Source organism: Camelus ferus, chromosome 4 (assembly GCF_009834535.1).
Source record: "Camelus ferus isolate YT-003-E chromosome 4, BCGSAC_Cfer_1.0, whole genome shotgun sequence".
In the NCBI taxonomy this organism is placed as follows: domain Eukaryota; kingdom Metazoa; phylum Chordata; class Mammalia; order Artiodactyla; family Camelidae; genus Camelus; species Camelus ferus.
In genome coordinates this window covers 3,899,086-3,926,985 of record NC_045699.1, presented here as the reverse complement: position 1 = coordinate 3,926,985, position 27,900 = coordinate 3,899,086, and the positions used below count along the sequence as shown (strand labels likewise).

General features: G+C 53.6%; 1 protein-coding gene across 1 annotated transcript in view; it reads right to left on the bottom strand.

The window, feature by feature from the left end:
- The window catches only part of WNK2 (WNK lysine deficient protein kinase 2), a 116,389-nt gene that overhangs the window by 58,362 nt on the left and 30,127 nt on the right, over positions 1–27,900 (bottom strand). The window contains 10 exon segments of the mRNA XM_032477421.1: positions 3,082–3,270; positions 3,663–3,794; positions 5,678–5,746; positions 5,748–5,878; positions 9,197–9,479; positions 15,255–15,474; positions 17,440–17,528; positions 20,203–20,360; positions 23,810–24,030; positions 24,242–24,414. Of these exon segments, the coding sequence (XP_032333312.1) occupies positions 3,082–3,270; positions 3,663–3,794; positions 5,678–5,746; positions 5,748–5,878; positions 9,197–9,479; positions 15,255–15,474; positions 17,440–17,528; positions 20,203–20,360; positions 23,810–24,030; positions 24,242–24,414 (1,665 nt within the window).

Below are 27,900 nucleotides of genomic sequence, written 5' to 3'. Positions count from 1 at the left end.
AGCAAGGTGGCACTTTAACTAGACGTTGAACGTGACTCTCATGCAGGAGGGATGAGGACAAGGCTGAGTGACAGGTGGCAGCCGACACGAAAGAAACTTCTGGGTGGCGGCTGTAAACCACAGGAACATTCACATCTTCCTAATGAAGCAGCATTTCCCATCCTAGCCCTGCTCAAACACTGTGATGGGACCCATCAAATGAAAGCCATCCCACGATAAAGGGTCACTGGAGACATGTGTGACCAACCACAACATTAGCCTGGGAGGCAGCACCCAAGCATCAGCCACGTGTTATCAAGTGTTACTAGTCACGTGAAGCTCCCCTCCAAAGACAGGCAGCAGAAGTCACTTTTATAGTTCTCAGCTTATAGGTTTTTCACCTCCTTGGTTAGGTTTATTCCTAGGTTTGGTTTTTGGGAGGGTTTTTTTTGATGTATATTTAAACGAGATTGGGTTTTTTTACTTTCTCTTTCTGATATTTCATGGTCAGTATAAAGAAATGCAACAAATTTCTGTACATTAATCTTGTATCCTGCTACCTTGCTGAATTCATTTATCAGTTCTAATAGTTTTTGTATAGAGTCTTTAGGGTTTTCTATATTGAGTATCATGCCATCTGTATATAATAACAATTTTACCTCTTCCTTTCCAATTTGGATATCTTTTATTTCTTTTTCTTGTCTGATTGCTGTGGCTAGAGCTTCCAATACTATGTTGAATAAAAGTGGTGAGAGTGGGTATCTTTGTCTTGTTCCAGAATTTAGTAGGAAGGCTTTGAGCTTTTCACCATTGAGTATTATATTGGCCGTGAGTTTGTCATAGTGGGAAATTAAAGATGACTCCAAGAAATGGAAAGATATCCCATGCTCTTGGATTGGAAGAACTAATATTATTAAAATGGCCACACTACCCAAAGCAAGCTACAGATTTAATGTGATCCCCATCAAATTACCCAGGACATTTTTCAGAGAACTAGAATAAATAATGCTAAAACTTATAAGGAACCACAAAAGACCCAAAATTGCCAAAGCAATCCTACGGAAAAAGAACAAAGCTGGAAGCATAACCCTCTCAGACTTCAGACAATACTACAGAGCTATAGTAATCAAAGCAGCTTGGTATTGGCACAAAAATGGACATATACATCAATGAAACAGAATAGAGAATTCAGAAACAAACCCACACACATACAATCAATTAATCTTCGACAAAGAAGACAAGAATATACAATGGAGGAAAGACAGTCTCTTTAGCAAGCAGTGTTGGGAAAGCTGGAAAGCCATATGTAAATCAATGAAGTTAGAACACTCTCTCACACTACACAAAAATAAACTCAAAATGGCTTAAAGATTTAAATACAAGACATGACACCATAAAACTCCTAAAAGAGAACATAGGCAAAACATTCTCTGACAAAAATCATAGCAGTATTTTCTTAGGTCAGCTCCCAAGGCAAAAGAAATAAAAGAAAAATTAAATGAATGGGACCTAATCAAACTCATAAGCTTTTGCACAGCAAGGGAAACCATAAACAAAACAAAAAGACAACCTAGAGAATGCAAGAAAATATTTGCAAATGATGTGACTGACAAGGGATTAATTTCCAAAATATACAAACAGCTCATATAGCTCAATACCAAAACAAACAAACAAACAAATAACCCTAATCAAAAATGAGCAGAAGACCCAAATAGACATTTCTCCAAAGAAGATATACAGATGGCCAACAGGCACATCAAAAGATGCTCAACATCACTAATTATTAGAGAAATGCAAATCAAAACCACAGTGAGGTATTACCTCACACTGGTCAGAATGGCCACCATCAAAAAGTCTACAAATAACAATGCTAGAGAGGGTGTGGAGAAAAGGGACACCTCCTACATTGTTGGTAGGAATGTAAACTGGTGCAGCCATTATGGAGAACAGTATGGAGATTCCTTAAAAAAAAAAAAAAACTCCTTAAAAAACTAAAAACAGAGTTACCATATAATCCTGCAATCCCACTCTTGGGCATATATCCAGAGAAAACTCTAATTCAAAAAGATACATGCACCTCAATGTTCATAGAAGCACTATTTACAACAGTTAACACGGAAGCAATCTAAATGTCCATCAACAGGTGAGTGGATAAAGAAGAGATTATATATATATATACACACACGCACACACACACACGCACACACGTACACACACATATTATACATATATATACGCACACATATACATATATATATAATGGAGTATATATATACATACATATACAATGGAGTATTACTCAGCCATGAAAAAGAATGAAATATTGTTATTTGCAGCAACATGGATGGACCTAGAGATTATCATATTAAGTGAAATAAGTCAGACAAATATCATTTATATGTGGAATCTAAAAAATGATACAAATGAACTTATTTATAAAAAGAAACTCATAAGAGACTCACTGACATAGAAAACAAACTTATGGTTAACAAAAGGGAAGGGCAGGGGAGATAAATTAGGAGTATGGGGTTAACAGATACACACTACCACATATAAAACAGATAAACAACAAGAATTTACTGAATAGCACAGGGAACTATATCCAGTATCTTACACCTATAATGGAAAAGAATATGAAAAGGAATATATATATATACATATATATAACTCAATGACTTTGTTGTACACTTGAAACTAACACAATATTGTAAATCAACTGTACTGCAATTAAAAAGCAGTCACTTTTACAGTTGAGTTTGAGCTTTGTGGCCAGTCTTCTCTGCAGTCGGCAAGCTGCTCAGCTGTCCTCTGGACCCCCAAGGAGCCATGGTCAGCACAGTCCCAGGTGGCTCCGTGGGAGGGAGTGACCCTAGTTTTGTGCTCACAGCTCCATCCCGGCTCCTCTGGCCCTACTCTGGACTAAACCTTCCCCCACCCTGGATGCATCTGGGACAGAAGTCAAGGGCAGGAGAGCACAGCAACCCAGCCACCCCAACACTCCAAGTGTTCCTATCTTAAGGGACCCATGTGCCCAGAGGACAAAGAACGGCCAACCAGGCTGGGAAAGAAGGCGAAGCTGGAGGGCAGGGGACGGGGAGGTACCTGTGGAGGGACTTGAGCAATTGGCTGCAGGGGCACCGGCGGCATCTGGAGCGGCTTCAGCTGAGCAGGGGCCACCACCTGGGAGGCTGGAGCCAGGTATGGAGGCAGGTGAGGGGGCACTGGCTGGAGAGGGCCCACGGCTTGTGGGGCCAGGACCTGTGGCAGCGATACCGGCTGGGCCAGCAGAGGCTAGAAAGAGAAGGGGCTTCCCTTACACCAGCACCCTCCTGAGATACCCCCATGTGCTTAGACACAACAGAAAAAATCAACTCACACACGTATACCGACATGTATGTTCAAACACCCAGCCTACAGCCTGGGACACACAATCTGGGAGAATTATTCTATGCAACGGGGGCCCTCTGAGTGTTATGGACCCCTGAACTCCACAGAAACAAGAGACCCGCCCCCACTCCCATCTACTCCCTGGTCCCAGGGGAACTGCAGAGAAGGGGCATGGGGGCCTGGACCTGCCAAGAGGCTCACGGACCCCGGGCTCGGGCCAGCCAAAAATGGACAGGCAGGGTCTGGGGGAACCAAGGCACTGATGGTACTCATAAGGAGGGGTAGTCAGCACTTACCTGGTGGCCAGCGGGTGTGGGCTGGCCTGGGCCCGTAGGCACAGGGGCAAAGCTCATGGCCGTCTCTGGGAAATGCTGCTGTGGGAGCGAAGGGTGTGTGGGGGGTGGGACAGAACCCACCGACAGGCCAGGCTGCAAAGAGCACCCAGAGCCACGCTCAGCAGCGGCCCTGAGGACCCCTACCCAAGCACACACTTGACATCCACAGGGACCCATCTCTCAGCCCCCATGCCTGCCGGCCTGCCAGGGACACTTATCCCACGGACATGATTCAGGAGAAGCAAGGTGTGGAGGCCCCCAAACCGAGAACGGCCACACCGCCCAAGCAGGGAATGTCCTAGAACAGCAGCTCCAGAGTATCATGCAACCATGAGAAAAGATCATTAAGAGACTTGTGGAACCCTTTGTGGCACCACGAGAGAAACGGTTGTTTTGACATTAAATGAAGGAAAGATAAAAATGCATGTCTCTTGTTTACAGGATTATATAAAAATGTATACATGTGGATATATTCACAGACCGTGAAAACATGGGAATAAATGTCAGGACAGAGCCAGAGCACGGGATGCTCTGCACAGCCAGGAGTCTCCAGTGACTCGCCCATTAGGAGAGAACGAGGGACAGGAGTGAGCCCTCGCTGCCAGGGACAGCACAGACACAGACTGGGAAAGTGTCGGAAATCTGAGCACTGGATGTCTGATGCCGCTAAGAACGGCTGCTAACCTGTTGATTTTTAGGTGCAATAATGGTACTGGGCTTTGTTTTCAGAGTCTTGATCCTGCAGAGATACAGACAAATATTTGGAGGCAAAATAGCTTTCTGTCTAGGGTTTACGTCAAAATACTAGGGATGTGAGAAGCAGGTGAGGGCTGTGGAAAAAACAGATTCGAACACAGGTAACTTCTGAAGCTGAGAACCTGGTTCCGTGCAGGCGGCCTGGAGCCTCAAAGGAGCGGCTCATACTCTGGTCCCAAGGGCACATCACCATGGTAACTAACCCTCCCCAGGAGCCCTGGGGCAGCCTGGGGACCCCCTCCAATGCCACCCTTCTGTCCAAGGTGTTTGTGTGTAAATAGGCAAGACACGGGAGAGAGCGCTCCAGCCCAGTCTGTCCGGTGCATGCTGGCTGGGCCCGGGACCTCCCTGTGCTCAGGCGTCCTGGCCCGTGAGCCAAAGCTGGGACAGATGCAGCGCAGCAGGGACCTGGTGGAGAGCGCAGTGTGGCCAGGGAAGGTCTGACCCTGCACTAGGAGGGACGAGGGCTGGCAGAATGCCCTGGCTCAGCCCCAGCACAGGCGACCTAAAGCCAAGAACCAAACCACCACTCTGAGAAGCAGGTGGCCCTTTTGTAAATGAACTCTTCCTGTGTAAAATCATATTTTATTTCATTTAATGAAATGAGTCAAACTGCAAATGTAAATTGCTAACAAATCCTGGGCTCCAGTCAGCAGAGGCAAATGCTTCAACTTAGTCTTTCCAAAGTGTACAAATTACACCACAGGCATAACACGGAGGCCCTTTCAGTGCTACTTCTCAAGCATCACCTGAAAACTGTTTCCCGTGGTTTGGTCGTTCACATACCTCCCTTCTGTCCCCCCACACCTCTAACTCTTAACGGCTGCCTAATATACAGTGGAGAAATGCCAGGAGATACTCAACACTCCCTCAGTGAAGCTGGACCCTGAGACAAAATCAAAGGCTTTATTACTGTAAGTGATGCTTGTCTGTCACCTCTGCAACAGTCAGAAGTAACTTCCACCCTGCCAGCTTTAGCACAGATGTGCCCGCACTGGGTGTCACTGGGCTGTCTGTGGTATTTCCTCATCTGGCAGGTCTTTCAGGGTGCATCTCGGGCTGCTCCCGCCTGCAGCCCTGCAGTTACTGGCCAGGATGGCCCTCCGGTGGGTCTGCTTTCGTATGGTGGGAACTGACCATGGACCAGCACAGACTGGACGGCCCATCACAGACGGGCCGTGGGGACGGGGACGCTGGCCCGAGGGGGAGGGCTGACTCACCGCAGGAGGCTGGTAGGCCCCCAGGGAGGGCAGGCCGTGCGGCAGGACAGGCCCGTCACTCACGCTCACTGGGGGGGCTGCACACACACTGGCTGGGGGGCGGGGCTCCATCCGCCAGCGAGCCCAGCACCACGCTCTGCTGGCTGCTTTGCGAGTCCGAATACACCGTGGATCCCTGGCCACTGTCGAATGTGCTGTCCGCTGGGGAGGGAGGACAAAGGCATGGCTCAACGCAGGCACCCCCAAACGCTCCACACAAGTCTCAGGGAACGCAAATGTGGGCTAGCCTGTCCGTGTGTCTTCTGCAAAACCAAGACTTGGTTGCATTTCCAGATCACATAGTAAATGTGTGCCATTTTAAACAGTCAAGTCTAGAACAGCACGGGGGCAGTACTAGCACCAGAAATGGCCCTAGCAACCTGAGTCCCCACTGCCTGACATCGACAGGAGCCCACCGTGGGCCACCACGGATCCCAGGTGGGCACCTCGCACCATCCTCGGTAGGCAGGAGAGCCGCCCCACGGGCTCACAGCCAGGGACCTCACCTGGTACTTGACCTGGCCTTAAAGAGGGCGCTCTTACAGCTCTTCAAAGGCACAAGATGGATTGTCCAGGTTAGGAAAAGCTATAGTCACACAGAGGAAATAATGATCACCTGTGTTTTATGGGGAGGGGTGTCTCAGGACCCTGACCACCTTCACTCAGCACGGCAAAGAGTCAGAAGTGGGAAGATCTGGGTCCAAATCTGGCTCCTCTCTTCACGGGCCCCGGCCTAACTTGGTTGAAAAATGGGGCTGACGAGGCCCCCACATCACAGAGAGGCCACGAGAGGGGGACCTGGAGGCCCAACGCAGCACCCCCGACTCCAATAAAAGGCCAGCCTCACCCAAGACGAGCCAGACTGGCCCGTCAAACCCAGCCACGATGGAAGGAGCCGCCTGCGCACGGGGGCACGGACAGAAATGCCGTGGCACACAGGCTCGCTTCACCAAGACGCACCTGGGAAGACAGGGCACCCGCACGGCCAGGCCAGTCAAGAGTGAAGAACAAAAACCTGTCTGAGGTGGCACTCTGGTTTCACTGCCTCCAAAAGCTACACAAGCATTCGGATTTGCCACCTATGAACACCAAGCTATTTCTACAGGAGATGCCTTTCAGTGCCGGCATCATGTCCACGTATAATTTAAACAAATAAAAAGGGGACTCTTCCTGGCTTTCCAACAAAATGATCTTTCCCAGGGGCTGGTCAGAACTGATTCTGACCTAGTAAGAGAGAAGAATGCTGAGGTTTGATTGTGCAAAACTAATTAAACAACTGGCCCTGATTTCTGATGAGGTGGCTGGTGGCCATTTCTGCTTACACAGAGGGAGGAGAGAGACAGAGTATGTGCACATGAGGGAGAGAAAGAGAGTGTGGGCACATGAGAAAAAGAGAGAGAGAGAGATCAGACCAAATTTCAAGGAAAGCGACTCTAACCATATATGCAACATTTTATATTTTTTAAGTGACGATATCTATTATTGGTATAATTAAAAATTAATTTTAAAAATCATGTTTTAAACCTGTTGACAAATTGCATTCTTGCTGTCATTAGGTGCTGGCCCCATCTTGAGCCTGATCTGGACTGTCGTGAGCAGCTAACAGAACCCATAGTGGGGAATCACACAATATGATGTCTGCTGCACCTTCTGACATATGGAAGCGTGACTGTGAGCCCATCTTGTCACCTAAGACCGGGTTCTTTCTCCAGTGACGTGTGGGCTGCTTGGCGTCCGCATCCGTTCACCTTCGTGAAGAATAAGGTGGCCCAGCCAGCCACAGGCACTGTGGCCAGGGGGATGGCTGAGCACAGGTTTCCTGTTCTGACCCACAGCAAGGTACAGAAGAGCACGTGCAGGGTGCCGTGGGTCACAGATCAGAGGGAGACACGGGTGTGTGTGTGTGTGTGCACACTTGCGCATGTGCTTAATGCACTGTATACAAGCACGTGCACATGCATTTGTGTGGGTATGTGAACAGGTGTATGTATGCGTGCATATCTTGCTGAGTGCATGTGTGATAGATTGCATGTACAGATTATGTCTGGAAGTTATTACCTCTGGAAGTTACAGTTAAAAGATGCATAATATCAGTGACATCCAGAGAGGAAAATTAACCAGCTTCTGCTGTATACTCTCTTCGACTTTCTCAATTTTATTCAATGTGACTGTATCATCTACTTTAAAGAAGCTACAATAAACAGGTAAAAATGTTTTTGAGAAGTGCGACTGTGGTAAGCCCACTCTAGCCAGACAGGAAGGGAATCTGTCTGCAGACAGAACTCCCACCCCAAACTGAACGCGTTCCATCTATACAGGGGGTCACACCTGTATCATGACACATCTGACCACAGCAGAGCCCCTTCAAAGTTCAACAGAAGGAGATTTCTTAATTCCTGCCCCAGAACTTGTCAACCAACAATTACATTTTTAAAATAGTGGTATATCAAGTGTGGAGAGTTCTTTCCTACAAAAAGTTTACACTCTTGCATTAATTTTTTGGTTTATCAGAAAATGGAGCAATGACACAGTGAGTCCATTCTCCAAAGCAAACTTGAGCAAGCTGGAGGGAAGTAAACAGCAAGCAAACTGTCTCAAAGTGTTGGCCAGCTGCTGGTTTGAATTTACAGTTTCTGCCTCTCTTTGAAGAATGGTTAGCTATTTTATTGATAAATTAAAGGATATAACTATTAAATGGATTAAACAGATTATTTTGGTCTTTCCACACAAAAGCCCTGAAATCGTGGCCTGGATAGGCTCGGCTCTGCAATTCTCTGTGCTCAGTCACAGAACAGACAGAAAAGGAAACATCTTCCATCCTCAGCTCACAGCTGAACTTGTTAGTACACTGAGAGCACGGGCAGGACGCTTTTCTACCTAGACATGCAGAGGACACTGGATTCCCCCTCCCAGCGGTCTGAGATGAAGCCAGGTACACAGTGACTCCCACCAATCCATCCATGACATTCCCTGGGAAACGTACTGAAGGTCTCAAAGGTCTCAAAGGTTAGGTACCAAAACAGAGATAATCTTGGGGACGGATAGTCCCAGCAGCAAAAGTCACAGCCAAGACCATGACATGACCGCCCAAGGCTGCAGTCATCCATCGGCAGCCCCAGGGCCACAGCAGCTGGCAGGGACAGTGAGCCCAGGCTGAGGTACTGCCCTCAGGTGCCCTGTGAAGTTGGGACTGGTACCTTCCAGGTGGGATGAGCAGCCAGCCGGACTGGCCCAGCTCCATCCGCACCGGCTCAGGGACCAGGGAGGTTCTGGGTCTGTCTGCACGTCTGTTCCCCACCCATCCTAGGAGGCTGCACTTCAGGGAGCCTTCAACCCCTCTGGTCACAGATCTCTTTGCAACGTGGAGATGCTCCCAAGCCCCTCCCTGGATGAATGCTGGTCCACACCAATCATCCATGCCCGCAGGCTGGGCTGGAGGGAGTGGGGGACAGGGGGACACAGGAGGAGGGCAGCACTCACAGGCCAGGGAGGTGGCGCTGGCCGGCAGCGCAGTGGGGAGGAGGTGCTGGTCGGCCTCGGGCTCCTCGGGCTCCAGCGGCCCGGCCTGTGAGTGGTAGGTCACCTGGACCTGCAGGGGCGTGGCCGGGCCCTTGGCCTTGTCAGGGCTTCCAGGGTCCCGCTGCTCCTGGGGCTGCAGAGCTGGCCAGATCCTCTTCCGCCGCCACTGGATCAATGCCACGCGGTCACGGATGGACTTGGCCACAATCTTCAAGTCACTCTCGTGGAAGAATCCTGACTCAATCTGCAAAGGAGATCACCACATGGTTACTGGGATCAGCCCCATCTGCATGCCCCACTACCAGGCCAGCCCTACCGTCTGTGTTACCACCTCCTGCTTGTGGGGGGTCTCTGCCCAAAGTCCCCTCCTTGGACCCCTTGCCCCCATCACCAAGCTCATTCTTTTCAGGGACACTCTTGTCACTGACTGTAAATTCACAGGGAGAGTGACCATCTAAGCTCACACTGGCCCAGCTTCCTGGGGCAGACAACACAGCAGGTGCTCATAACATGGGCTGGATGAGCGAGGATGTGAGGGGACCCTAGTCTGCCTCCTGCAGAAATTCAGAGCAGCCCCCACCGGCTAGGCCCCAGGGGTTTCCTGGGGCCCCTTGCTCAGGCTGGCCGAGGGCAGGAAGGGGGTCCTGGCCTCATCTGTGTGCTCAGGAACAGGGACAAGGAGGCTTGGCCAGTGCTGTCCGCAGTGCTGTCGTGGGCATTCTCTGAGCAGTCAGAGGCCATGGGAAGTAGGCATATTTTGTAACTGGAGACTAGAAAGCTGTGCACGCATGCCTAGGAAAATTCTGAACCCAGTTCACCCAAAGGAGTGTGTGAGAGCATTTATACAGGAGTCGAGGATCTCCAGGAAACATCACAGCGCTTTCTGAGGATATTTATGGCAAAACCATGAAACAGCAAAAGCCAGGCTCCTTGCCATCAGTGTGGGATTCCCCATGTGAAATGGGAGAAAACCACAGAAAAACCCTGCGGTGCTGGATGGGAGTTGCGTGAACTCAGGGTTTTCAACGTACAACGTTGAAATGCACCGGATGTAGGTGCAAGTGTGCATGTGCACGGTGTACGTGCACAAACACAACTGCACAGAACACGTGGGCCTCTGAACCACCCATGGAGTGGGCCTGGGGCAATGACAGCCGAAAACGCAGCGTAGCCACTGTGAGAGGGCGTGGCTCACCACAAAAGGGCAGATTCAAGCTTGTAGGGAAAGGACGAGGGGACCAGGACACCTCACTGTGCCTGAAATCGAGGACGTGCTCGGAAATGACAAGGGAGCCAGCGCCCAGGGCCTCCCACTGGCCAAATCTGGGACATTCTGAACATCAAAATAAACAGTGATGTGGTGACGGCTTGAAGGACGTGTCCACAAATGCATGTGGGAGAAATGCAGGTGATCTGTGGTGACAGAAGTGATGGGTGTCACTGCCAGCACAAAGGGGGGCCATATATATGTAGTCTCTCAGTTTCTGTGTCTCTGTATCTCTCCCTCTCTCTGTCTGCCTGTCTCTCTCCTGTGGACCACTTGCTCCTGTGAGGCCATACATGACCAGCCCTATGGAATGTCCCAGCTGGATGGGAACTGAGTCTCCCGCCACCAGTCACGTGAGCAAGCATGGACGCTGACCCTCACCTCTGGTCTGCCCTGGCGGACAATCTGGCCACACCTCACGAGGGGCCCTGAGCCAGAAGCACCAATTCCTGACCTCAAGGACCATGCAAGCCCGTAAGCACGTACAGGGCTGTGTTTGAAGTAATTTGTTGGCAGGGATAGGTTAACTCACCAACAGCATATGACCTACTGAATAAAAGAGAAACCATGAGCCCACAGAGATGTAAATAAATGGAGCCTTTGGGGAAAATGGGATATTTACATGGTTTCAAGGTACATCCCCACAAGATCATTATTTACTGTCACTGCATGTGGGGAACGCTGGCAGACAATGTCAACTGATGTCAGGGAGCGTCCTCGGTGGGCTGGCCATGGTGAGCCACCCACGAAGGTGTCCCAGGACAATGCGGACCCTGGGTGGGGCTGGGCTGCTCTCGGGGTTCTGACACCCACGGTGGCTGTTAGGAAAGTCCCCATCTGTGGGAAAGACACAGATGTATTCATGTTCAGTCCGGAGATGGTATCTCAAACGGCTGCCTCGAATTTTCAACTTTTTTTTTGTAAGTTTGTGACTACTTGGAAAACTCATTTCTGAAGACACTCCATCTGAGGGAATGAACTGTGCTGAAACCCCACAGACACCCTCACCGAGGCCGCCCCGCTAGGCTCAGCCCAGGATGGTGACAGAGGCACGAGCTGGGCTGAGCGCGTGGTCAGGACCTGCTGAAGAGGCTGAGCCGGGGTTCGGCGCCCACCCTCAGTGCCGCCCACCTGGCCGACCTGACCAGAGGTCCCTGAGAAGAAGGCATCCCACAGACACACCTGCCTGCCATTTCTATTTTCAGCCCATGACCCATTTTTCCTTCCGTCCCGTCTTCACAGTCACCCCCTTGTGATTCTCTCCGAGGTGTTTCTTCTATTTTTTCCCAAACAGGAGAGAACCTGGCCACATTCCATGCCACACTGGAACATCTTACTATCTGCAGGCTGTGAAGGCGGAAGGAAGGGCTGGCACCACAGACAGGAGAATCCCCTGGGCTAGGCTGCAAGGCCCCTCCCCTTCCTTCCCAGCCTGGGGGTCTAAACGAGGGGTTACTTTCAGATCAAAGCTGGCCCAGATCCCCAAGGAACCTGCCCTTCTCTCAGCCCTGGGGCATCTTTGTTCGGATTCACATCCGCACAGGGGCCGGCCTCCACCCGTGTCCCCCACCCACCACTGGTGCCCCACCGCCCACCCTTCCACCGCCTGCAGGACCTGTTGGGAGGAAAGAAAGCTGTCCCATCGGCCTCCCTCCCACCCCCGGGGAGCCTCAGGAAGGCAGCCTCATCTGGCTCCAGGACATCTTCAATACTCGGCACTTGTTAATCCCAGGGGATAACAACGGGGCAGCCCAGGCCTGGTCCGGGTCCTAGAACTGGTGACACCCCCGTGCTTCCAAGGCATTTCCTTCGTGAGGTTACCATCCGTTTATGATAACCAACATTGATGTTTCATTTGTAGTCACTGCCTCTTCAAATTAAGTTTTGAAGAACTATGTGTATTGAGTTAAAGCTGTCAGCAAGTGACGACCCAGCAGAGCAGCCTGGCGGGAGGGAGCCCTGAAACGCTGCCCCACCTAGGCCCCTTCAGGGCCCAGACAGCCGGCCCAGGGACAGCCCAGGAGGGGCCCAGGCAGCTGCTCCCAGGACCCCAGGGAGAAGGAGAGCCCCAGACCCCCGAGTTGGTTCTGGTGTTTACAGATGGGTGGGGAGGTGGGGGAGTGGGGACCGGAGGGGGAGTCAGGCCCCAGCCAAGGGCCTCAGGACCAGCGCTGAGCTGCAAGGCCCAGCCAGGAGCCAGGAGCCAGGAGCCAGGAGCAGCGGCCAGCAACAACCCGGGCACTCACTTGAGGGAAGACGCCCCCACGGGGGGACAGCTTCTTTCGGCTCATCACAGGCGCCCCCAAGGCTCCGGGCTAATTCTGTTTCTTCAACAGAGCCGTGAGCATGTAGTTTTAGTTTTGTTTTGTTTTTCCTTAACTGAACACAGCGATGCATCCTCTCCTACACGGATGTCATAGGGCACGGAGGACGCGCCCCATGAAAAGATGCTTTGAAAGGAGACAGAGGAAGGGGAGGAGGAAGCACCGAGCCCAGGGCCTCCAGTGTGAGCTCCTTGAGACACCTCCCAACCGTGAGTCCTGCCAGGTCCCAGGGACTTGGTGAGGACGGGGCCGCGGCTACAGGCACAGGCATGAATGCAAGGCCCTGGGGACCCTTCCCTGCAGCAGGAGGCAGAGAATGGATGAGCCCTCTTGGGAAGGTGGGCAGGTCATGGGAAGGGGCCCAGACCATGTTTGGCGCCACCATCTTATAACTAAAGAGTGTCTGGAACAGAACTGAGAACCGAACCGGGGCTGGAGGAGGTACCCGGTCCAGCAGACAGACAGCACCGTCCATCTGGGTCTCCGGTGCCTCCAGGACATGCCGCCACGTGGAATCTGTGTCATCCTTAAGCCATCACTATGCAATACTCGTAGGGGAACGAGAACACTGCTCACCGCCTGTGCTTCCTGCCTGCGCCCCGGTCTCAGCAGCCCCGATAGACACGCCTCCTCAAGGCAGCCCCAGGGATCTGCCACAGCTCCATGCAGGGCTGTCCCCCCGAGGCCTGCCTCCCCTCCTCCTGTCACCGGGACAGCTGGAGCTGCTGGCCAGGTACCTCAGTCCCCAAGGTCCCTCCAAGATGCTCTCCACACGCAGCCCGCACTCCTGAACCTCAGTTCATAGGCTACCAGTCTGCACACCACCTTGATCATTACTTCTGTTTGCACTTTAAATTTCAGCAAGAAGCATGAAGGGACCACGGTGTCACAGAACAGAGAAACAGATACCCTGAATTCACAGGACTGCTGTGCTGGTAATCATCTTTTTTTAAAAAAAAAGTTTAATGTGGAATCTAATACAAATAAATCTACATACAAAACAGGGGGAGGTATAGCTCAGTGGCAGAATGTGTGCTTAGCATGCACAGGGTCCTGGGTTCAATCTCCAGTACCACCATTAAAATGAATAAGTAAATAAACCTAATTACCTCCCCCTCAAACAAAAACAAACAAACAAAAAAGCCATACATACAAAACAGACACAGACTTAAAGGCGTAGAAAACAAACTACAGTTACCAAAGGGGAAAGCAGGGGAGAGGGATGAACCAGGAGTATGAGATTAACAGATACAAACTATTGTACGTAAAATAGATAAGCTGATAATAATCTTAATGCAACAGCCAGCAAATACGCAGCCATTCAACAGCTCCCCACAGAAGGTCATGGAAAGATCCTCCCAGAAGCATGGAGCTAAACAGCCCCATTAAATCCGATTACAGCAGAGGTGTCTGTTTCTGGGCCCAGGAATGTAACCAGCAGCTGGGAAGGAGTCCTGCCGTGGCTTCTAGGCCATCAGCGACGTCACACCCACCACACATGGCAGACGCAACAGGGGCACAGGCTGCTGTCCAGCGGAAGGGAGGGTGCTGGCTGGCCATGCACCACCCCCCCAACCCATGTCCTGCACTGACCTGCTGCACCGCTTACATCAAGCTCCAGGGATCCCCCACCTGACATGTGCCCAGCCCCCACCCTGAACCCCACCTTGGTCCATGGCGCCCACACCTTATGTGGCATGGCCAGCCTCAGTTTCCTCATCTGAGCAGGGCTCCAGTGTCCTACTAGGGTCCAAGGAGTCCAGTTATAAAGAATTCATCAGCCACATCTTTGTGACTTACTATGTCTTAGATGTACTATTTTCAGTGACACGTTTATTTAAGAAAAAGAGGGAAAAAAAGGACATGCATTTCTCCGGTTTTCAAAGGCACAGACAAGGGCCCGCTCTCCTGCAACAGGCAAGCAGATTTTTACTTTTGCTCAGATTTTCCAGTAAAAGTCAGTGTCTAATCTATTTCTCACGTACACTTCCTTTTCCTCTGTGATACTGGACGCCTCTACACCCCTGCTGCTCGCCAGGCCCTCCAGACCACAATGCCCCTCAGAAACAAAATGAAATAAAGATCAAAGGCCCACATCTGCACCAAGTTAGCAAGAATCTGATCAAAACACAGCCCTTCCGGACACGCTCAAGTCCTCAAGTACCTCTCTGCGCCGGTTCCCGGAATCCCCTCACTGCCCCATTTCCAAGGTGATGCCCCGCACCCGTGCAGGAGGGCGATTCTGACCTCTGCTGTCCTTCACGGCTGCACTGGACAAGCAGGGGTCCTCGCTCCCCGAACTGCCCACTGACCGCGGGACCACGTCCCTCTTATTACTTTTCTAAAATCTTTGGAAACCGCACACGTTCAAGGCACACACCGGGATGTGGCGAGGCCCGCGCACCCGCCGCACACAAGCACACGGTACCATTTCCTGAGCCACGTCATCTGGGGTCTCCCTCTCCAGGTCGAAGGCGAACTCTATGGCCCCGCTGTCCTTGGGCTTGCCCTTCAGTTTCTTGGGGTCCTCGACCCAGAGCCGCAGGGCGATGGTGGACTTCCTGCCGTGGTCCTCCTCCGCCAGCTCCACCCTCACGCCCGTGTCCTCCGCAAAGAAGGCGTGGCTGAGCAGGTCCTTGATCTCGTACCTGGGGAGGGGATGGCTCTCAGGCAGGGCCAGGGCACACCTGCAGAGGGGGCCCCGACTTGGGGTGCAGGGCCCACGACCTGCCCAGTTCCCTCCGGAAGGTTCTCTGATCCTACCCGGTGGGCAGTCTTCCCCGCTGAGGGCAGCACAAACCAGTTTACATCTGCATTCCCTGGGTCCCAAGGGAAGAGGAGAAAACTGCTCCTAAACATATCTTAAATGCACAATATGTAAGATTTCTTTTTTTCTCTCATTATAAAAATGAAACAGTCCCCATCATTAAGAAACTCAGGGAATTCAGAAAAGAATTTTCAAACCTGGCTCTGCACTGCACAGACAAGGCCTGCTGAGGAGCTGGGGAGCTCTCAGTTGTCACAGGATACCTGGCTCCAGATAAGACTGGACCCAGAAGAGGCAGGCTCCCACCTCCCACAGCTCATCACTGGGTGCCCTGAGGGACCCTGGCCTCAAGGAAGCAGGGAGGTTTTCCAGGGCTGCTCAGGATGGCAATGGGGGCTGGATGTTGCCATGGTAACCACTTTGCCATCCAAATTCGCATCCCTAAATGCTCTGGTGGTTCCTGTCTCTGGCAGAGACAGATCGTGGGCTGTCCTGGGCCTCGCCTCCTCCCAGTGTCCTGTCTGTGGTCTGTGGTCACTGTGTGTGGCCCTCGAGTTCCAGGGGCCCATCCCTGACTGCTGCTGACGGCAGCATATCCCATGGGTGGGTGGAACCCATCCCCTGCACACGGCTGCCATGCATGAAAGGGAGACAGCAGGGTGAGAAACCTTCAGGGAAGGCAAAAAGTGCCTGTGAGGACCCAGGGGAAGGCCAGAAGCTGGGGCTCCTGGGAGCTCAGAGGTCATGACCCTGGGGCTCTCTGTCCTGGTCTGGGAGGTGGTCTCCCAGGGTCTGCTCTGAGGATTCATGGCTCTATGTGGTTGTTTCTGTACTTTTCTGATGTGAGCCACATTTCAGTTTTTTTAATATTTTTTTCCTTAAAAAAAAAATGATAACCTTCAGGGGGCAAGAGAGAAGGCCACTTAGATCAGGACAGGGCCTCTGCATTAGAGAGGACGGTAGCAGAAAAGGACAGTGACCAAATCTGGGCACAGGGATGGGGGGAGGGGGCGTGAGCTGGGTGTACGTGGGCAGGGAGGGCACATGAGGGGGCGCGGAAGAGATACAGTGGAGAGGAGAAATGGGGAGGGTGCAAATGGGCAGGAGAGGAGGGACATGAGGGAGAGAGATGGGAGGGTGAGATGGGAGGAGGCAGGGAAAGAGGGGGAGGGAGGAAGAGAGGACAGGAGCAAGGGAGGGGTGGGGGAGGGAGGGGGAGGGAGGGAGGGAAGGAGGATAGGAGGGAGTGGGGAGGAGAGAGGGGGGGAGGAGGGCAGGAGGGAAAAAGGGAAGAGGAAGGAGGGAGGGAAAAGGAAGGAGGAAGGCTCAGCTTCCTGACGGACCAGCTGAGGAAGGAGGGGCCCTGATCTGAGATGAGCGCTGGTTTGGGGGGCTACTCGAGGGCTCTGAGTTGAACGTGGTGGTTCAGACAAACAGGTGCATGAAGTACACAGCTGGAGTTGAGAGTGAGGGCAGGATGCGACTCGCTGGGGAGCCTGGGCACGAGGGTGTCCTCCAGGCCAGAGGGCTGGGTGGGGACACCACAGAGAGCAACCACGGGCAGAGGGTGGCCCCACTCACCCTCATGCTCCCGGCTGGGAGGGCGAGAAGCAGCCGGCAAAGGGGGTGGGGGCTCCAGAACAGTCCCCAAAGCCAGGGAGCATGTTCCCAGCAGCCGAGGTCAGGCAGGGGCTGCCCACCAACTGCCCAGCAGGCTCGCTGGCACCCAGGACACCTGCGGCCTGACGCGGCCTGACGCGGCCTGCCTGCCCGCCGACGCGCGTCTCCTGGGAAGCAGCTGCAGCCAGGACAACAGCGCAGACCCCAGGCGGCCTGGGGAGCTCACCTCTCCTCCTTGTTTTTGCAGATACATTCTCCGATGATCTCCTTGATTTCAGGGTCGTGCACTTTCTCGAAGCTGGCCGGCTTGATGCCCTGCGGATGAAATGAGCAGAGTCACCTGACACCCAGCTGGGGTCTGTTTCTTGCTCACCTCACACTAACCCCAGGAGAAGAAAAGCCTTGTTTGCAGTGGCCAGGCAGGAGGGCTGTTTCATTCTAAATCCCCACTGAAGGGCTACTGAGAGTAGTGAGGTCTGGGGAAGAGAAAGACTCAGGGGAGACTCAGAGCAACCATCAAGGATGCTCGCTCTTTCCAGTCCAGCTCCCACTAAGGGAGCACTTGCCCCCCCCCCCGGCACAGAGGACGCTGAGTGGGACAGGGCACACCTGCCGGAGGCCACACACCGGTCCGCCAGGCCCTCCCATACCAGCTGCTCAGAGGGTCTCAGAGGCTGGACAGGGAATCCCACAGAGCTGGCCTTTCTCACCTCATCCCACTGGAGGGTACAGAGGGCACTAATGTGGTCACTGCTGGCCAAGGGCCACCATAAACTCTGGCCCCAGTGTGGTCACAGGCAGAGCTGACTTCCAAGGCCTGGTGGCTCGAGGGGTTTGCAAGCAAGCGTCAGTGTCAGGGAATTCCACCGTCAGCAGTGAGATCAGATGACTTTCAGGCAGCAGGAGCAGGAGGTGGCCGAGCATTCATGCTGACCAGAGACCCCGTGGGTGCCAGGGGTGTGAAGCCAGAGGCACGGAGGGAAACAGACCACACAAGAAAATGGGATTCCAGGAGAAGCAGGGGCTGGACTGCAGGGTTTATCTGCATTCTGCTTCGGGGAGGCAGGGAAGGGGGTTGAGGGAGGGGATCCTGGTTTTTAAACATTTTGAACACACTGAGGTCTCAACCATCACATTCTTCCTCCTTCAATGAGACTTTGCCTTCAAAGTACCCATCCTTTTTTTTTTTTTTTTTTAAGGTAGACAAAGTGAAGCATACATTTTCCCACAGAGAGGGAGGGTTGGAGGAGGGCAGACCTGGGAGTGCAGGATTTCCAGCAGCTCCCACTACCTGGCTGGGGCCCCCTGGGGACCACCAGAACCCCGACCAGGACCTGTGCCCACAACCAATGGGGGTCACGTTGTGCCTGACACGCAGGGGCTTCTGTGCAGCAACAGACACAGCACCCTGGGTTTTAGGGGCAGACAAGAGGTCCTCCTTGAAGAGGAGAACCTCGTGCCTTTCCACAGAAACCAAGAGAAAAAGGAGTTCAATTACACCAGGAAGAAAGGCCATGGTCCAAGGTTGGGGAACCGGGTCTGGGAAAATACAAATTCAGGTAAGTGTATATATACACTGTCACTTAAATTTCTGAAAGGCTGCGGCCCCCAAAGCAGGGGAAGAATGGGCCCGAAGCACAGCGCCAGGGCAGCTGAGAGCCAAGGGCGCCAAGACCCAGAGCCCCCAGGGAGTGGCGTGGGTGCCGGAGGCTGGCCAGCATGCGGGTGCGGAGTGAGGGACCAGAGCGCCCAGACTGTTACTGCAAGCAGAGGAAACACCACGGGTCAGGGGCTGAACCTCTCATTTGACTTCCCCAAGGAGGCAGGGTGGGGCCAAGCCCTGCTTTGCTCAAACCCACATGGGTCTACATAGGAGCCGTGGGACCCTGAGCAGTGTCCTACTTCCCAGACCTAAATGGGGGCAGCAGGGCTGCTGGGAGGACCAGGGTGGCTGAGAAGCGTGTGCCTAGGGGGCTCAGTCCCTGTCTCCCTAAGCCCAGTGGGAGGACCACCGCCCTACCCACCTGTCAACTAGACCGAGGTGAGCAGACGCTCGTCCTACAGCCCGGGCACCAGCGTCCGCCACGGCCCAGCAGTGAAGCCCTGACCTTCCCTGGGTCCCTCCCTGCCCCCCGGAGGGCCAATGCCCACAGCTGATGGGCCCAGCGCCACTGGGCAGCTACACACCTATCTGTGGGTCTCTGACCCACAGCCACAAGTGCCACTAATCAAGGCCTCTGCCTTCCCACCTCCCACTCTCAGCGGCACACAGGAGGGGCTCAGAGTAATCAAATGACCGAGAATTAAAAACCAAGAGAGAGAAACCAGCTGCAATCCGTGGGGAGGGCTCTGGGTGGAGGGCGGGACAAGGGCAGGTGCTCCAGGGGTGCCAAGAACCATGGCTCCTCATGTTTCTGCAGAAGCGAGGCGGGTGCCCTGGGGGCTGGGGGCAGGAAGCCAGCACCCCTGCAGTGCAGCCTGGTGCTTGCAGGTGCAGGTGGACGGTGAGGTACCACAGCCCCAGCTGCCCCACCCTGGATGCTGCCCCCGCGCTGCCTACTCCATGGGACAGCCAGAGAGGGAGGACAGGATGCTGTTTGCACAGCTGAAACCACCCAATTAAAGCTGACAACTGCCTGGGGCCACGCCAGAAAGCGGGAGAGCCAGCAGCCCCCAGGAGGCACAGAGGAGGGGTTCTGCGGATGGGCGGCCTGGGCGCCTCCCAGAGAGGCCGAGTCAGTACTCCCGTCCCGTCCGCCCCGGGCAAGGTCCCGGTGATGCCTCCGGGCACCGCCCTCGGCACCCACGTCACTGCTGCTGCCATTCCACCGCAGCTCACAGAGCTGGGCTGTCACCCCCACTGAGCCTCCAGCTCCCCGTCTGTAAAATGGCTTACTTCCCTTCCTCACACAGCCTCCGTGAGGATTTCACGAAGTACATGGAGCCCAGCCCGGGACGCATGGCCCATCAAGGGGGCTGGTGGACTCACACAGGTGACCTTCCTGTAGATCTGGGCAGCATTCTGGCACTCGGAGTAGGGGTACTCTGAGGTGGCCATCTCGAGCATGCACATCCCGAAGGCGTACACATCCACAGACTCATCGTAGTGCTCCTCATACATCTCCGGCGCCATGAACTCGGGGGTGCCTGTGCCCAGGAGCAAAAGACGCAGGGGTCAGCGGTCAGCGGTCACCGGGCCACGGAGTCCCTTGGGCTCTCAGAGCCCCGTGCCTCCTCTCCCATCCACATGCCAGAGCTAGCTCCTCGCCTTTGGTCCCGGAATCCACGATTCAAACAAGATTTTGCTCTGCTGACAGAAGTTCCCCACAATTCCCCCTGGAGCCTAACTGCAGGTCAGGTCAGCTCACAGCGCCACCCCCTGACCACAGAGCTGGGAGACCATTACTTCCCACGAGACAGGGTCTCTGCCGGAAATGACCCTGAGCACACCCCTCCTGGCCACTGGCCCGGATAACCCAGAGCAGACATCACCACGGTGCTACTTAAATTGCAAACACCCAGACCAGCCCCAATGTCCATCACGCAGCACAGTGACTGTCTCCCCTGAAGATGACTGCCTGGGGACAAAGGGCAGGTGCCATTCACCTGGCAGGTACCAGCGAGGTGTTAGGGTGAGAACTGCTCATCGATTCTAAGCACGAGGGATATTAAAATAACGCTTATTCTGAACTTTTAAGGACATGGGAGACTTATAATAGGCTGAATAAAACAGACCGCACACGCATGCTGACCACCCCGTATAAAACAATGAGTTAAAATGACTTGTCTAGGAGGTGGGGTTACACCTGATTTTTTTCCCTTCAGTTACACTTGTCTGGGTTTTTTACATTTTCCTGTGACAAACACTTGCTTTAAAAACCTTTTATTAAAATTGGTTCAGCTGAGCATCTGTCAACTGAATGAGAAGGACAGGGGCCATTGACTTCAAAAAGGCTACTTTTAACTTCTCCATCTTTGTTGACTTTGGAAGATTCTCAAAATGTTCCAGTTGTTTAAAAAAACCAGATGCAAAACAGCACAAACTATTGTGTTAAAAAGCGTGGGGGGTGGGGGGTCTGGGATGCAGGTAGATTAAGGATAATTTTTATTTTTTCTCACTTATTAATGGTTTTAATTTAAGATGCACTGTATGTTTAACATTTTGGGTTTAAAAGTGGGGCAAACAAGAATCTATGTTACGATTTACGGACATGCATAAAGAATTCTGGAAGATTCCATCAGAAATAATGAAGAGCAGAAAGAGGACAGGCGTTTGAGGGAAGTTGCACTGGGAATTTTTCATCCTTTTGGGTTTTTGAACCACATGACTGTACTGAAAATTTTTGCACGTGGCCATATCCATCCACAGAAAAACAGGGAGAAGGGATCCTCAGGGCTGCTGGCAAGAAGCTGGGAGCTGAGCTGGCCCTGGGGGAACCCCCACTCATCTAGTCAGGGTTCCCGTTCATCCACCTCGGTCACTTCTGAAACCCCTGAGAACCAGGAATGCTGCTTTGCAAGAAACACCCCAAAGCCTCCAGATGTCCTGGCACTGCGGGGGTGGGGGTGGGCGGCAGGGGTGTGGGGGGCCCAGCTCCAGGCTGGGATGGTGGGAGATGCCACTTTGGCACATGTGCTTGGACCATGGACCCATTTGAACCTTCTCTTTCCTTACAATGCAGCCATTTAAATCTAAACATTAAGAAGAATGTGTGCGTGGTGGTGCACATACACACACGTGTCCAGTGACCTCTGGGCACACCTCCTCTGCACCACAGCTCCACATCCCCCACGTCCCAGCCTCTGGGCCGTGAACACCTGCAGGATGGACTGCGCCCACTCCACCTCCACCCACTCGGGGCTCTACCAACACAAACACAGTGAGAACACGCCATGATGGCGTCAGATCCAAGGGGCCCTCAGGGACAAACCCTACAAGGGTCATGTAACCTACAGCTGTGTGCCCATGGACACAGCACTGACCATGAGGACACTGCCCAGACACTGAGGATCTTCTCACCCCATCCATCCACCTCCAAGTTTGCTCGGCTGGCACAGAGCCCCCAAGACCCCATTCAGCAGGGCCAGCACGCGGGCAGCACCTGGGAGGTTGCCACCACCAGATGTCTCAAATGGGCCACGTCTTACCTGCACAAAACCTAACGGCTGCCCCCAGGATGGGTCCATAGCATCAGCTGCCCCCAAAGGTACCTGGACACAGCATGGAGGGGAAAGCCTCTTCACAGGCCTGGGGGACCCCCTCACCTGACCACAGACCCCCACTCAGCTGATGGCCCCTTGCTGAGGACGGGACCCTGCTGCCCAGGGCCTGTGGAGACACGCTGACCAGCCCCCATTCACGGTGAGTGCAGAGTTTTCTGGGCTCCAGCTGAGCCAAGGCTGGAGTGACCGGGGACCCCTCCAGAGTCAGGCACCCTGTGTGGGGCTCAGGGCCCACTGTGCTGGCTGGAAACACCCACCCATCACATCACCCAGCAACTAGAAAGCCTGTTTCCAAGAGGAGAAAGAGCTGCTGGCCAGAGAAACCCTGGAGGGCTCTGCCAGGTGCCCCACTTCCAAGGCCAAATCTGTAAAACCTGCCTGGACTCCTCCAGCAGCTCAGAGGCCCGCGGGGTGCACCCCCCACAGCCCTGGCCCCCTCAGCCAGGCCCTCACCCGCTCCACCCATTTCTCAGAAACGGAACCAAGGCCTGGGTCGCCCCGTGCCCCACCACAGAGCTCCCCTGTGCAGCCAAAGGCCCCATGTCCACAGGGCATCCCCAGCGGCCACCTTGCCCTAGGTGTCACATTCTGAACCCACTACCCTGCCACAGAAGTTTCCAGATTCCCAGTGGTTTCGTTTTCCAGAAACAGGTCAAGTTCTGTCTCCAACCATACAGCAAAACCATGAACTCGCAAAGCCCTGAATCACTCTCTCAACCTGCGTACGTGGGAAGAAGCCCGCACACCACAGCACGCAGGGCCTCAGTTAGCAGCAGCACCTCGTCTCTCCCAGTTCCACCCAACCCCACCTAACCCACGCTGCTGGAGCCACACCCTGGAGCCACCGGACCCCGCAGCACCTGTGAATGGCTGCCCCAGAGCCCCTTCAAGCACTCTGTGTGCAAAGCCCATGGGAGGCCCCCGCCCAGGTATGGTGGGGACACAGCGCCCACTGTGTACCAGGACCCGGCCTGGAGCTAGCACACGAGACGCAAACCCCATCTCAGAAAACCAACATCCACACTGAATCCCTCAGCCCCCCATGCTCACTCTGTGCCCCAAACTATCCCACGGGCTCCCTTCTGTGAGCCTCCAGGCCTGTGGCTCCCTCCCCACCCCACAGCCCTCTGCCATCCAGACCCCCTTGCCACTCCCAATACCCACAGCAGCCACAGCCCCTCAGGTGCCAGCCAGCCTCACCACCAGACCCAGATAGCTAAGAAGGTCACGTGCAGGGCTGCAGGGCTCACACCCAGGGCTGCAGCCGGCAGGGAGGTGCAGGGAGGGAGAAGCAGTGCGCCTCACTCTTGGAGGATGGTGACCTGGGGCAGGCAGGGGCCCTGGGGCACAGGGGCACAGAGAGAAGGGCTTACCTATGACACTCTTGGCAAAGGATGCTCTCTTGAGGGTGGCCAGGCCCAAGTCGCCGATCTTCACAGAACCCGTGGGCCCGGTGATGAAGATGTTGTCACACTTGAGGTCCCGGTGGATGATGGGGGGCGTCCTGGTGTGCAGGAACAGCAGGCCCTTCAGGATCTGCCGGCACCAGCTGCGCAGGACCTTGGGCTTCATCACCTTGAACCGCTTCAGGTACCTGAGGGTGGGGGTGCGGCTCACCGACGGCTCGCGCGGGGAAGGGGCGTCCAAGGGCTGGGGGTCGTGCATTTATCACCCCAATAGGGCTACTTCTGAGAGAGGACTGCCCCAAGCAGACGGGAGGCATGGCACCCCAGGCATCACGACTCCTGCACCCTGGGCCAAGCCCACCCCGAGGCCCCGGCTGGCTGGGCGGGTGGCACGCTCACGTCTTCAGTGTCCCCGAGGTCATCAGCTCGGTCACCAGCACGATGCACCGCTTCCCCCTGGCACTGGACTCCCAGAAGTCATAGAAGCGCACGATGTTGGGGTGCTGCAGCCCCTTCAGCATCTCGGCCTCCTCCTTGAAGCGCTGCCTCTCCAGCTTGGTGAGCTTCCGGTCCTAGAGAGAAACACACACAGGCTGAGAGGGACTCTGCCCGGCCGCTCCCTCGGCTCCTCACACACCGCGCACAGCAGAGGGGAAGCACTGGACATCCGGGGTCGAGGGACGTCTGACCCAGTCCTGAGTCCTTCCCGTCCACCCGTAGGGAGCAGAGCAGTCCGCCAACCTAGACAGCAGCACAAGCCACTCCTAGTTCTCCAACCTCTGTGACATCAGACCCTGCAGCCTCATTGACCCCAAGGGAGCCCTTCCCTGCACGGTGAGCTCAGGAAAAAGGTCCCCGCGAGCCAGGGACATCTCGAAAACCCATGCTCCAAAACACGCATGAGCTTTTCCCCTAAAAACACCTCTGAGGCCTTCCTCCCTCCACGCCCACTTACTGAGCATTGTTAAAAGAAAGGCGCATCCATTTACTTCTAATTTACACACAACTTTGAGGACATGTTCATGACCACAGCAGATGAGAATCTGAAAACTAGGAGACACTGACAAGAAACAAGAGGCGTCAGCAGAGAAGGAAAAGCACGGCCGCAGCCAAGCCCGCATCGGTGCTGGAGGACACGGCAGACACACCTCCTGGGGCCTGGGAACACGTGGGAGCACCGACCTGGACTTTAAGTTTAATTGGGGAAAAGCAACCACACCATGACGGTGCTGGGAGCCAGCTGTGCGGTATCTGTCGCCCACACCTGTCCTCCAGCCACATCTCAGGAGGAAGACCACCGACACCCTTCAGCACATCCTAACATCCCAAGAGCCTTCCCTGCCCCCACCCACCTGCTCCAGCATCCCCCGACCTCCATCCATCACCAAGCCTGCCCCCGCCCCGTCCCACCCCAGCTACCTGGATCCCAGCCCCTCCCTTCTGAAAACCCCCCAAAGCGTTCCCACCACAGAGCGCTCAGAACAACCCCAAGAGCTCTGTTGTTTTCAAATTCACCTCATGGATGAATCCTACCTCTATGGGCCCCCTCGTGGCCTTCTCTCCCAGCCCGAGCGTGTGTCCTCAGCGTCACCTCCATCCCAGACCCACCGGCCCACAGAGCCCACGCCTGCACCCTCCCACCAGGAGGAATCTCAGAAGGAAACATAAATGCAAATGAGCACGAAACGGTGAGTTTTGAGACACTCCAGCAAGTCAGAAGCGGGGAAATTTGGACAGACGTGGGGGAGAAAAAAGAGCTGAAAGGAAACACAGACCAAGACCCCTCGAGTCCTTTGAAGGACAGTAGACATCAAGCCAGACTGCAACCAGTCCACAGAGAAGGGGGCCCTGGGACCGTGACAAGGTCACCCGGTTAAGGAGCCCCATCCCACGTGGCACTGCACCCACTGCGCAGCCTCCCTCCCGCCAGCCCCACCCCCACAAACCCTCCGTCAGCCGCCGCTTCGTGCACAGGTGGGACTGACGGCATGATCACCAACAGAACAAAGAAACACCGAGGCTGATCCCAGAAAAGCGAATCATTCAGGGACAAAAGGAACTTCCAAAAAATCTAGTTCATGTCCTCAGGAGGTTCCAAGACGCTGACACACATAAATAAGAAGAAGCTTCCACCTAGATAGGAACAATCAAGGAAGAGCTTCGGCAAATTAAAGCTCCGTATTTTAAAAAGAAGATACTCTGTAATGCAGCGAAACATTAAACACCAAAAGCTACCCCTTAACCAAGACAACAACACAGAAACACGTTCTGCTCGTCAAAAATGATTTGTTTGGGGGGGAGGGAGGGAGGGAGGGAGGAATGAATAGATGGAGCACAAGGGATTTTTAGGGCAATGAAGTTATTCCATATGACACTATAGAGGTGGCTACAAGTCATTATGCATTTGTCAAAACCCACAGAATGTACAACATCGAAAGTGAACCCTAATGCAGACCATGGACTTTGGTTGATAATAATGTGTCCATGTCGGTTCATCGATTGTACCAAACATGCCACACTGATGAGGGATGATGAGGGTAGGGGAGTATATATGTGGGGGTGGGGAGGGCTATGTGGGAACTCTATTTTCTGCTCAATTCTGCTGTGAAACTGAAACTGCTCTAAAAGAATAAAATCTATTAAAAAAAGAAAAAATAAATAAAAATAAATGAAAAAAAAAAGATTTGTTTAAGAAAATAGTTCAAGCCACCAACTGGGAGAAGCTATTATCAACACATATATCTGACATGGGATTCACATCCAGAATACAGACAGAACTCCTGTACCTCAGTAATAAAGACACAAACAGAGAAGCCACAGGAGAAGACGCACACGTGGCCGACGAGCACTTGAAAACATGCTCAGCATCATAAGCCACCAGGAAAATGCCAATCACAACCCCAGGGCACCACTTCACGCCCACCAGAATGGCTAAAATGAAAAGATGGATCATTGCGACCACAGGGCGGTCCAGACCAGCTGAGCCCTCTGGGCACACATCTGCCAGAAGAGCAAGTCTCCGAGAGCCCCCCGCAGGTTCACGCATGCTCTAGGTCCAGCCACTCCCCTCCAGGACCCACCCCAAGACAAGGGACTGAGAACAGCTCCACCTGTAATATCTCCGAAACGCAGAACTAACGTGTGAGGTTGAAACCAGAATAAGTGTTTGCCTCTAGGGCCGGGGGAGACGCAGGAGCTGAGAACCAGGGGGCAATGGGAACATTCTACGTGGTAACAGAGGACAAGGGTTACACCATGGCACGCACCTGTCAGAGCCTGTCGGCGTGTACACTTAAGATCTATTTCATTATATGTAAGTTATACTTCAGTTTTTCAAATGTAAAAAATTAAATGAAAGAAGCATCAGAAAACTGAATGAGAGAAATAGAAGAAAAACATCCAGAGACATGAAAGAACGAGCTGGAAGCCCTACCAACAGGGAACAGGAGTTACAAGAGGAGAGAACAGATCAAGGAGAAAGGGGAACAGCATCTCCTGCGTGAAAGGAGAACTATTTAGAATAAAGGCACGTGCCGCAGCCAGAACCCACCTCCAGCCTCATTCCAGCAAAATTCAGGCTCCCAAGGACAGAGAGCAAGTCTTACCCACCGAGGAACACCCCGGCAGGCACCCTGGCTCACCAGCAACGCTGGCAACATCTTCAAAGTGCCGACTCGGATCTGGATTTATACAACCAGCCAGACAACATCAAACCACGAGGCCCAAAGACTCGTTCTCAGATACCTGAGAACCCAAAGGTCACTTCCCAGCACCCCAGGTGAATCAGCTACTGGAAGAAGCATTTTTGCAGAACCCAGAACAACACAGAAGGGGCCTTGGCAAAGCCGACCCCACTGGCCTGCGACAGGGGACTGAGCTCGACTGCACTGCGTGAAGGAGGCCAGGAAGGCCCCGCTGTGCCCCGCTGTGCCCCTCCCCGCCCCAGCAGCCAGCCAGCTCTGGGCAAGGACATTTCCACTGCAATTCCCCTCCAGTGGTCTAGTCACTGATCCTAGAGGAAACTCACAGGATTATATATAGTTATAAAAAAAATTGTT